Genomic DNA, 13147 nt, shown 5'->3' on the forward strand with positions numbered 1-13147 from the left:
CATTAAATTAAATCATGTAGGATTGCTCTAATTATACTTGTTTACCCTCCACATAATCTTTTTCAGACCAATGTTCTTCCATATGCACGCACTTTTGTATTGTGTACATTTATTTTATATATAAATCATGAAATGTTTTTAAATGTTTTTAAACTTTGACTGCTTATAACCCAGGTGGTGAAGGTATATGCATTGTAAATGTGTATATACAGAAAGGCAAAATAAATGACTATAAAGTGGACCTGGAACATTTAAAAAAGGACCTGGAGGGCTTATGTGATATTCACCCTAGAGATGTGCTTTTGATACTGGGCGATTTTAACCACAGACTAAATTCCCAAAAATTGACCCTTGGCAGAGTGATCTGTTAAGAGTCTATAACGTAGTGTTTGCTAAGTTTCCCAGTTGCGACATCTCAACCCAAGATGTGGAGCTCGGACCGCTGCTGGGGCCTATGGGCCTGGTCTGTGCTAATGGAAGAAAGGAAGCGGTTCGGCCCGCAAAGCTCACCTTTAAAATAGGTCAACAAATGTGTCCCATAGGCAATGTATTTATTCAGGCATGGAGCTTTCATTTAATTAAACACTTTGAAATACTTAGGGTGGAAGGTAGTGACCACTACCCATTGTTGATAGATTTACATGTAAATAGGGCCCCACAGAGACAAAAAGCGTTACAAGTACAGGTTGAATACCCAAAGCGACTTACAACTCGGATTACAGAAGAATATATAAAAAAACTGAGTGCACTCCAGTTAACATTTGCATTAGAAAACCTACTACCAGGTGAGGATATATCCTGGTGTGAAGATATAATAAGGCAGCTGGTAGAATGCCTCAGGATAAAAATCAAACGCGGTAATCATGAGTTAGTAAGTAAAGCTAAACTACATTCTAATAACAAGCCGTAAAGTAAAGGCCGGTATTAGGCAACATGAAAGAAGCCTTAGAGGCAGATACAATGATGTATTATTATTTGAACTTCAGAAATTAAGGATAAAATATAAGGCAATTATTTGAGATAAAAAAAAGATCGTATAAGGATAAATGCTGGATGAATTTACTTGAGGCAATTGAAGAAAAAAATGTGAAAGGCTTCTGGAAATTGATACAAGGTTGTACGGGGAAAGTTCTAGGGACCCTGCAGTGTCTCCATACCAGAGTATAAGTGGGTGGTTTATCTTGAGGAAATTTATGGTAAATGGCCAAGGATGGTGGAAATAATATCCAATAGCTGGCCAGGAGTCAGAGAAGAAGTAAAAGAGCATTTCTCCCCAGGTCATATTAGGAGCATAATAGCTAGGCTAAATTTAACACGAGCTGCCGGCCCAGATAATTTACCAGCTGTTATTATAAAAACGAATCCAGAGTGGTGGGCAGAGTTCTTCTCGAATATGTTCCAGGGGATATTAAATACCAGAACTATGCCAGATAGTTGGAAAGGGGCTGTTGTAAGACCAATACATAAAAAAGGCAACGTAAACTCCCCTAAAATCTATCGCTTAATAAATTTCTTGGACATAGGCAAAAAAGTTTTCTCCAAAATAATCTTGGGTTTACTCAGAGATTGGGCAGATGATAAACAGTTAGTGCCCCCAGCTCAGGGTGGGTTCAAAGAAGGTCACTCAACGGTGGATCACTATTTTGCTCTCTGGTCCATCGCGCAGAAGTTGATCGAACAGAGGGGTAATCTATTCTGCTGTTTTGTGGACTTCCGCGCAGCATTCGATCTTGTGGGCAGGGAGCAGCTGTGGTCAACCTTGGTAGGGTACAAAATACACAGGGATTTAACTGCCTTGATCCAAGCCCTACATACTGATAACTGGACCCAGATCATCTTGGATGAGGAGGGAGGATTATCTGGGAGGATCCAGATTGGGAGTGGCCTGAGGCAGCGGTGCGTACTTGCCCCCTTGCTCTTTTCCCTGTTCTTAGCTGACCTGCCCATAAAATTAAGAGAGGTTAGAGAGGCTAGCCCGAAACTAGGAGGAAATCATATATCCTGCTTATTATACGCAGATGACCTGGTAATTATGGACCAGACGGAGATAGGTCTTCAAAGAAAACTAAACATGTTTAAAGAATACGGTTTAAATAAAAAAATTGTAGCAAACATGGAGAAGACCAAAATCCTATGTTTCGGTAGGAGTAAAATAAAGTTCTCCTGGTATCTTGGCACAGACTCACTCGTGAAGGTAACAGAATATAGATACCTGGGAATGTGGTTTACGAGTAACCTGAAATGGTATACCCGCCTGGAAGCCTTAAAATTGAGGGCATCGGCTTCTGTGAAAGGCCTAAAAAGATTTAACAGTGTATGTGGAGAAATGACGGATAGGCCGGTTATAAAGGCCTACCTAGCAATGGTTCCTCCACAATTCCTGTATGGAGCAGAGGTACTTTATTTAAGTGGCAAAAACTGTTGGGATAAAGAGGAGGGAAATATCCTAAAAAGCCTGTTCTCGTTGCCAAGATCATATATGGTACAAGCAGCAAGACTAGAGCTGGGAATCACCTCTTGGCCCATAACAGCCTGCATGGCCCTAATACGTTTCTGGCAGCGTTTAGGGTGAGGTGAGGCCCGAAAAATCTCCCAATGGTGCAAAGGAGAAATTGCCACCAGTGAGCTGTCCTGGGCAAAAGAGGCAAGAGACTCAATTAGGAAAAAGTATGGAGTGCTTGGTTTAAGGCTATGCCCTCAGTCGCCATACTTAATAATAGATAAGAAAGAACTTAGGTCACTAGGGTTTGAAATGTCTCGTATACATGACCAGAAAACCTCAGGGTCCCATATGACCATGGCCTGGATAAACGACCTACATTATCCTTATGTAGACAGACTACCTAGCAACTGTTTAACCCCTTCCATTCTGATGACGGCCCCCGTCCGTCATGCAGCACGGTGGGCGTGTGCTGATGACGGCTGGGGGCCGTCATGAACCCGCCCACTCATCAAAAAGGCCGCACAGGCGCAGAATCGCGCCCGCGCCCAAGGGGTTAAGGCGTGAAGTGTTAAAAGTGCGAATTGGGATAAACCCCTGCTATGCGAATAATGGGGTTAAAAAATGTAATGATAGACAGCAATGGGAAATTCCCTTGCACTTTACGTACCCCCTGTGATATTTTACATATTTTACTAGATTGTATGAAGATTTTAGATATACGAAGGGAGTTTCTATGTCCGATTTTTAAAAAATACAGGATTAAGAATAGGATGCAAGCTGTTAACCTCTTAGTAGGAATTTTGAATTTAGATATAGCCTGTGCCATGGGGAAATTTATGAATAAAGTTAAAGTGTTCCTCAAATGTACAGAGTAAATATTGTAAGTTGTCCCCTTAGGATAATACAAGATTGGCCAATTAAAGGATAACAGTACTGTAGGTGATATATCGGAAGGACTTGATGCACATGTATGAATTACTTGATTTTAACAATGTTCGGATGATATTTGCCGCTTGTTTTAAAGGAAATGTGTTATTTAGGCATGAAGAAGATGTGCTACACTTTTGATGATACGGACTTGTCTTTGCTTTTTAATTGAATGATATGCTGCTAATTGTATATTTTTATGGTTGAAAAAAAAAACCAAATAAAGTTTTATTGACTGACTGCTTTTGTGATTTTATATGAATAAAATCGAATAAAGCTTATATAGATTTGATTAAGAATTAAAACATTAACATTTTTCATATTTATCACAATCACTTCAAAGTAACAAACTTTAAAACTTACTGCAAAATTATCAATGGCGATATTTTCAAATTCCCCAGCAACCGAAATACCAGCACAGTTTATAAGCATGTCGACTGGTCCCAGTTTTTCTTGAGCCTGGAAAGAAAATCAATGGATTTTTACCAATGTTTTTATAAAGTAAAAAGAAGGAACAATGTAAAAGAAAAAATAAACCTGATTCGCAGTCAGAGACAAATGTGTCTGGAAACTGTTGATTACACCAACCACTTTACTAGCCAGTCTAAGGGATGGGGCAGGGGATCTTCAGCAACAAGCAAATCAATGTGTTTTGTGCAGTAATGGTGCAGTCTCTTACTCTAGTCACTGAAACTGTACGTGCACTATTACTTCCCCTCAATGACATAAATAGATGTACTCCACTGACATTCAGGAAATTCAAACCTCTAAGGGTAGAAAGGGAACATATCATGGTGCCTTCATATTAACCTATAATATTACCAATATACAGGGGTCTAAAATACAATGATCATGTTCTGAGCACTCAAAACTCCGCAAGATCCTAGACATCTACGGTGCTACTAATAAGAGTTCTACCTAAATGAAAACAATCCTACTTAGAAAAACGGATTCCCATCACTCACCAATTGGTGACATGCTTCATCATCTGGGTCTCCTCTTTAAAGTCACTCTAGTGACACTAAGGGCTACAACCCCATCATAGAGATCGGGGAGCCCGAGGATGTTTTTGTTCTAACAGTAAATTACCAGAGGATGAGCAATTGACTCGTGTGGGAAATTAATGCAGTGCAAAACAACAAAAGTGACATGTGATTTTAAAATTGAACTACAACAGACCCTTTGTTTAATCTTGTCTCTCGCAATCCAAACTAAAAACAGTAACGACAGTTTGTAACAAATAACTGTCTGATGTTTAAAAAAAAGGGTCAACATGTTTCAGCACAGCTGGACCACATTTCGTCCAATGCCTTCTTCAGGACCATCTAGAACTTTGTTACTGCACAGTGTCATGAAGTGAAAACTAAACATCTAGCGATAAATACAAATACATTTGAGGCGTTTGGAAACGATACAACCGGATCACCTGTAATCAGGAATGTATAATCCTTCCTCTGAACAGGCCGCACCACTAACGGAATCTGTAACACAATGAAGGACATAAGCGCAATGTTTTTGGAGAGTGCAGAGCTTACATGCTCAGAACAAAACAAAGTGTCATGACAATCTCATTGTCATCCACCAAAACCCAATACTGGGTACATGCTTCTCATTCTTACCCGATATGCATGAAGAGGATACCTCACCTCACCTGGCTAAAGCTCAGCGAAAAAGGAGGCACCACTAAGAAAAAATAGGAAAATCCCTTATTCAATAGGACATCCTACCAATCTCAACATCCCATAGATTGCCCATATACTGCAATCACAACACGTAAACACGTGACACAAGATTAAAAAGACTTATGTATCACATTTAAAGAATAAATAGAGCATTACATCATGATTTGGTATAAGGTGATCATAAACCAGACCTATTTTGGTACACTTGCTCTGGCTGTGTTGTTAATAAAGTTTGCGAGTGTTAAACTATAGGCATAACGCGAGTGGGATACTACGATTCCCATGATGCCCGTGACACGTAGAGGAAGCATCACGAGCCGCAACATCCAATGACGCTATGGTGTGAGCTTGGTGCTTTAAAGATGGCGGCTCACAATCACCGGTACCTCCCCGTCGGCTTAGATGTCCGCCTAGAGGTACAGACAGAAAGGTAAGCCTGTGTGCTGCCCCCTTTTTTTCTGGCATACTGTCCGCCCGTTAGGGCTTTACCACACACAGGAGGGCTGCGTGTTATCTTGCCTCAAGACTCGGCCTATAGGATACCATTGTGATGGTGTTATTTTATCTGTGTAGGCATATTATTATTCTTTAGGCCCTTGCCTGATACCATACACCTTTGGGGTGACGAGGAGAATATCATTACTCTGAACAGCATATGTTGATACTTTGATTGCCAATTAGCATGTGTCATACTGTGAATCCTCGACTCTGAACAGTAGATTGAGACATGGCTGGTGTATTTTGGGGCTCGGGCAATAACACCATAGACATGACCACTAGACCATTTTAGGAAGTGGGACTAGCTACACAATAATAAAGCTTAATGAAAAGGGATATAGGTACGTGGTTATGACTCCAGGGATGTTACATCTTTCACATTAAGGAGTCATATTATGTGATACATAACAGTCTTTTAATCTTGTGTTACATGTGTTAACGTGTTGTGATTGCGGCATATGGGCAAGCTATGGGATGTTGAGATTGGTAGGATGTCCTATTGAATAAGGGATTTTCCTATTTTTTCTCTTAGACCGATGCCTCCTTTTTCCCTGAGCCGTAGCCAGGTGAAGTATCCTCCTCATGCATATCGGATAAGAATGAGAAGCATGTACCCAGTATTGGGTTTTGGTGGATGACAATGAGATTGTAACGCACTTTATGTTTTGTTCTAAGCATGTAAGTACTGTACTCTCCAAAACCATTGCGCTTATGTCCTTCATTGTGTTATAGATTCCGTTAGTGGTACGGCCTGTACAGAGGAAGGATTATACATTCCTGATTACAGGTGATCCGGTTGTATCGTTTCCAACCACCTCAAATGTATTTGTATTTATCACTAGATTTTTAGTTTTCACTTCATGACACTGTGCAGTAGCAAAGTTCTAGATGGTCCTGAAGAAGGCATTGGACAAAATGTGGTCCAGCTGTGCTGAAACATGTTGACCCTTTTTTTTAAACATCAGACAGTTATTTGTTACAAACTGTCGTTTGCACTGCTTTTAGTTTGGATTGCGAGAGACCAGAATAAACACAGGGTCTGACGTAGTTCAATTTTAAAATCACATGTCACTTTTGTTGTTTTACCACTGCATTCATTTCCCACACGAGTCAATTGCTCCCCTCTGGTAATTTACTGTTAGAACAAAAACATCCTCGGGCTCCCGATCTCTATGATGGGGTTGTAGCCCTTAGTGTCACTAGAGTGATTTTAAACAGGAGTCCCAGATGAAGAAGCCTGTCACCAATTGGCGAGAGATGGGAATCCGTTTTCTAAATAGGATTTTTTTCATTTAGGTAGAACTCTTATTAGTAGCAGCGTAGATGTCTAGGATCTTGCGGAGTTTTGAGAGCTCAGAACATGATCAGTGTATTTTAGACCCCTGTATATTGGTAATATTATAGGTTGTGAATGGGGCAATATATCCAGGCAGGTCTCTAAAGATAGCCTCAGACCCTCTCCTAAATTGTATTTTTTGGCCTTTATATTAACCACTACTAACAAAAATTACTAAATGAACGTTTAGAATAGCATCTTCAATAACTGCACAATGCCTTTACCATGCATCATTTACCACATAATGCCTTTACCATACAAGGTAAGAATATTTAAGGTTTGGTGGGAGAGTGGCAATGAGATCTGACTGGCTGTGAACACTTCAAACAGGTAGTGTTGGCAGCCACCTTGGGACTCTGCTTAAGCAGATTCCCATAAAAAAATGTTTTAAAAAAGAGGGCAAAATAGGAATACCCTGAACCCTTCGCTCGGGTTATGGGCCTGAAAGAACCAAAAAGTACTGTTTTTCCCACAAAAACAAAATGCAACTAAGAATCCACTGGAATTTTGTAAACATTTTTTTTAAAGCGACGACTCCCCTGCTTGTTTTGAATACGGCCCCAGGGTGGGCCACGTCCCGGGGTCATTTTTAGAAAAAATGGGAGAGGCACAAGGCCCCACCTCCTCCGGCTCATTGAGCCCTGGGGACCACCACCTCCCGATACTAAAGAAATATTAAGAGGGCGGGGCGCGGACCCGCCCCCACCCCAGGGACCACCACCTTCCAGGGGCAAAATACACACAACTAAGTCCCCCACAGCCGGATTGCTCAGACTATGTCGGAGGCCCCACCCCCTTTCTTAACCACTCTTGAAAGGGGCCTCCTGGTGCACTACTGGTTGGGGGATGAAGTTGGTGGAGTTTTTTATGAACTCCTCGTTACAAGTAGAGCGCAGAGTGGCAAAACTCCGCAAACTCTGCCAGCAGAGTGGAGTTTACTGCCCACCAATCAGAGACTCACACAGCCACTCACAGACACACTCAGACACTCATATACCCACTTACAGCCCCACTTATACTCTCTCACACCAAATTACAAACCTACTCTGACACCCATACACCCACTGGGACACTCATGCATTTACTCACACACTAAAAGGCCGATTACGATGCCTCCTGTATGGAATAATTTCCGGCCAACCCATTTTGATGGAGTTGGTTGGAACTTAATCCGAACAGGACTTCCAAACGGCATGCGACGGGCTCCGAGATCCCGTTTGCCATTTGGAAAGGGTCATGTAATCCCATGGGCGGCTCTTTCTGCCCAAGGAATTACGATGCCAGATTCCTACAGCCTTTCTGTGCCGGCCTTTCCGACACAGAAAGGCTGTGAGAATCAGACTTTGGGGGACCCCAGCAGGGCCCCCATGGGTGCAAGGCCTCCGGATGGTGGACTAGGGGGCACCTTCGGTGCCACCCTTTTGGTCCCTGCACCCGGCTGCAGGCACCTTGAGGTGCCTGCCACCAGGTGCAGGGATGAACTGCACCTCAAATCTTCACAATGAGTGCATGCATAACGGTCGGAATGCATGCTCCCATTGTAAAGAATAGGTTTGCAACCGAACAGTGTTCGGTCGCATCCTAATTGCTGGTTTGGGACCACCAACAGGAGTTCTGTCGGTCCCAGTTTTAGATCGATGTCAGACGTGCTCGGGTCCATCTGACATCGAAATCTGCCCCTTAGTGTCACAGGTTAGTGGTTACAGTTTTAGGAAATACATTTTTTTTAAAACCTTACAAATTCACTTAAAAAGAAACAAAAGGTTACTGGGACTTTATAGTTAGGAAATAGAATTAAAAAACTTTAGAAATTCACTGAAAAAAACCCTGAGGTTACAAAAACGTAATACTTTGGCTCAAATTTCTTTTGTACAAAACCTGTGAAATTCAGCAGTTAAAGATACCTGAGCTAACTATAAACTCATGCTCCTGCAATACACTGCTAATGACATCAAATATTACATCACTCAAGACGGTCAAAGACATCACTCAAGACATCTTCCACAGAACCACTCACCCCCAAAACAACCTCTCATACATCCACACAACCACTCACATACCAATTAACAGACTCATACAAGTACTTACACAAACACTCATTTATCCATAGAGACACGCACACCCACTCAATCTGACCCTGATCATACAAAAACTCACCCATACAGCCACTCACACAGCCACACTCACCCATACAGCTAGTGACACCCAGCTATTAAATTCTAAAGACACCCACACACCCACTCACCCATACAGCTTCTCAACAGAGCCACTCACTCACCCATACGGTCAATACCAGACACTCACTCTTTTCTACAGCCACCCGTACACCAACTCGCTTAACCAAACACTCACTCAAACAGCCACTCACTCACTACCTATACAACTACTTAGTCACTCACTCATACAGCCAGACACCCAACTCACCGACCCATACAGTTACTGATACACCCACTCACTCCCTGTACAGCCACTCACATAGCACCCAAGTCATCAACTCAGCTACTCACACACCCACTAATACATCCAATACAGCCACTTACACACCTGTACAGTCACTCAGACACCCACTCACACACGGATACACACAGCGTATCACAAACTATGTTAAAAAAGGAATAACTCAAAAGTAGTGCGCAAAGTATACTAATTTAACTTTTGTGGTACCTTAGTATATGTTTAACACATAAAAACTTTTAGAAAATACTCAATCACCGGATGTCAATGGTGATGTCACTGACCATGTCATTAGTGAAGCAATATGTGATTGCAAAAACAACAAGTGATGGACTGAATGTGGATCAATGTCACACACTCCCCCAGTCAAAAGATCTGGGCCCAAATCCATCGTTTTTTTGCACTCCACACCACCCTGGGTTAGACAATGGCGATATGCAAATCAGCTCTGACCCTGTTGCCCCATGGGAACAGTCCAGTCCGAACTACAAAAGCCATGTCCTTCCCAGAACGGAATCAAGCATCCGAGGACCGGATTCGAGGTAACACCTCTCTTCAGCCCGGCTAGCTTGACTCCAAGTGGTGTGGAGTGCCTGGGACCCACGTCTGGGCATCCCCAGCGCACTTAGGGTGGCAATTGCAAAAACAACAAGTGATGGACTGAATGTGGATCAATGTCACACACTCCCCCAGTCAAAAGATCTGGGCCCAAATCCATCGTTTTTTTGCACTCCACACCACCCTGGGTTAGACAATGGCGATATGCAAATCAGCTCTGACCCTGTTGCCCCATGGGAACAGTCCAGTCCGAACTACAAAAGCCATGTCCTTCCCAGAACGGAATCAAGCATCCGAGGACCGGACCGGTTTCGAGGTAACACCTCTCTTCAGCCCGGCTAGCTTGACTCCAAGTGGTGTGGAGTGCCTGGGACCCACGTCTGGGCATCCCCAGCGCACTTAGGGCGGCAATTGCAAAAACAACAAGTGATGGACTGAATGTGGATCAATGTCACACACTCCCCCAGTCAAAAGATCTGGGCCCAAATCCATCGTTTTTTTGCACTCCACACCACCCTGGGTTAGACAATGGCGATATGCAAATCAGCTCTGACCCTGTTGCCCCATGGGAACAGTCCAGTCCGAACTACAAAAGCCATGTCCTTGCAAAAACAACAAGTGATGGACTGAACATGGCTTTTGTAGTTCGGACTGGACTGTTCCCATGGGGCAACAGGGTCAGAGCTGATTTGCATATCGCCATTGTCTAACCCAGGGTGGTGTGGAGTGCAAAAAAACGATGGATTTGGGCCCAGATCTTTTGACTGGGGGAGTGTGTGACATTGATCCACATTCAGTCCATCACTTGTTGTTTTTGCAATTGCCGCCCTAAGTGCGCTGGGGATGCCCAGACGTGGGTCCCAGGCACTCCACACCACTTGGAGTCAAGCTAGCCGGGCTGAAGAGAGGTGTTACCTCGAAACCGGTCCGGTCCTCGGATGCTTGATTCCGTTCTGGGAAGGACATGGCTTTTGTAGTTCGGACTGGACTGTTCCCATGGGGCAACAGGGTCAGAGCTGATTTGCATATCGCCATTGTCTAACCCAGGGTGGTGTGGAGTGCAAAAAAACGATGGATTTGGGCCCAGATCTTTTGACTGGGGGAGTGTGTGACATTGATCCACATTCAGTCCATCACTTGTTGTTTTTGCAATTGCCGCCCTAAGTGCGCTGGGGATGCCCAGACGTGGGTCCCAGGCACTCCACACCACTTGGAGTCAAGCTAGCCGGGCTGAAGAGAGGTGTTACCTCGAAACCGGTCCGGTCCTCGGATGCTTGATTCCGTTCTGGGAAGGACATGGCTTTTGTAGTTCGGACTGGACTGTTCCCATGGGGCAACAGGGTCAGAGCTGATTTGCATATCGCCATTGTCTAACCCAGGGTGGTGTGGAGTGCAAAAAAACGATGGATTTGGGCCCAGATCTTTTGACTGGGGGAGTGTGTGACATTGATCCACATTCAGTCCATCACTTGTTGTTTTTGCAATTGCCGCCCTAAGTGCGCTGGGGATGCCCAGACATGGGTCCCAGGCACTCCACACCACTTGGAGTCAAGCTAGCCGGGCTGAAGAGAGGTGTTACCTCGAAACCGGTCCGGTCCTCGGATGCTTGATTCCGTTCTGGGAAGGACATGGCTTTTGTAGTTCGGACTGGACTGTTCCCATGGGGCAACAGGGTCAGAGCTGATTTGCATATCGCCATTGTCTAACCCAGGGTGGTGTGGAGTGCAAAAAAACGATGGATTTGGGCCCAGATCTTTTGACTGGGGGAGTGTGTGACATTGATCCACATTCAGTCCATCACTTGTTGTTTTTGCAATTGCCGCCCTAAGTGCGCTGGGGATGCCCAGACGTGGGTCCCAGGCACTCCACACCACTTGGAGTCAAGCTAGCCGGGCTGAAGAGAGGTGTTACCTCGAAACCGGTCCGGTCCTCGGATGCTTGATTCCGTTCTGGGAAGGACATGGCTTTTGTAGTTCGGACTGGACTGTTCCCATGGGGCAACAGGGTCAGAGCTGATTTGCATATCGCCATTGTCTAACCCAGGGTGGTGTGGAGTGCAAAAAAACGATGGATTTGGGCCCAGATCTTTTGACTGGGGGAGTGTGTGACATTGATCCACATTCAGTCCATCACTTGTTGTTTTTGCAATTGCCGCCCTAAGTGCGCTGGGGATGCCCAGACGTGGGTCCCAGGCACTCCACACCACTTGGAGTCAAGCTAGCCGGGCTGAAGAGAGGTGTTACCTCGAAACCGGTCCGGTCCTCGGATGCTTGATTCCGTTCTGGGAAGGACATGGCTTTTGTAGTTCGGACTGGACTGTTCCCATGGGGCAACAGGGTCAGAGCTGATTTGCATATCGCCATTGTCTAACCCAGGGTGGTGTGGAGTGCAAAAAAACGATGGATTTGGGCCCAGATCTTTTGACTGGGGGAGTGTGTGACATTGATCCACATTCAGTCCATCACTTGTTGTTTTTGCAATTGCCGCCCTAAGTGCGCTGGGGATGCCCAGACGTGGGTCCCAGGCACTCCACACCACTTGGAGTCAAGCTAGCCGGGCTGAAGAGAGGTGTTACCTCGAAACCGGTCCGGTCCTCGGATGCTTGATTCCGTTCTGGGAAGGACATGGCTTTTGTAGTTCGGACTGGACTGTTCCCATGGGGCAACAGGGTCAGAGCTGATTTGCATATCGCCATTGTCTAACCCAGGGTGGTGTGGAGTGCAAAAAAACGATGGATTTGGGCCCAGATCTTTTGACTGGGGGAGTGTGTGACATTGATCCACATTCAGTCCATCACTTGTTGTTTTTGCAATATGTGATGTCATAAGCAGTGCAATGTAGGGGAAAAGTTATAACTTTTGAGAGGTGTGGCGCCACGGCCAGGGCGACTGATGCTGGAATCTGGGGATCACGGTTCGATCCCTGGTGCCGGCAGTAGATTATCCCAGCACCATGTGACTCTGGGCAATAGCTTGCTTAATCTTCCCGATGGCCCCCAGCGCCTGGAGACCCCTTCGGGTGATTGTTCGCGCTTTACAAATGTGGATTATTATTATAACTATCTCAGGTAACTACAACTGTTGCATTTCACTGGTTTTGTACAAGCAAATCTGAGCCTATCTATGAAGACTATGTGACCTTTTCAGTGATATATAATATATATATATATATATATAGGGGTCTTCAAATAAACATTGAAAGGATACTTGTGTGCTCTCCGTCTTTCAGCTGAATATAGCTGTTCGTGTT

The 13147-nt window shown here is 44.4% G+C and overlaps 1 protein-coding gene across 1 annotated transcript in view; it reads right to left on the reverse strand.

Annotated features, from left to right (window-relative positions):
- Positions 1-13147, reverse strand: part of KDSR (3-ketodihydrosphingosine reductase) — a 332881-nt gene that overhangs the window by 172818 nt on the left and 146916 nt on the right. The window contains exon 5 of the mRNA XM_078687801.1: positions 3734-3829. Within this exon, the coding sequence (XP_078543927.1) occupies positions 3734-3829 (96 nt within the window). The remainder of the gene's footprint in view (positions 1-3733; positions 3830-13147) is intronic.

Source organism: Lissotriton helveticus, chromosome 4_1 (assembly GCF_964261635.1).
Source record: "Lissotriton helveticus chromosome 4_1, aLisHel1.1, whole genome shotgun sequence".
Taxonomy (NCBI): Eukaryota; Metazoa; Chordata; class Amphibia; order Caudata; family Salamandridae; genus Lissotriton; species Lissotriton helveticus.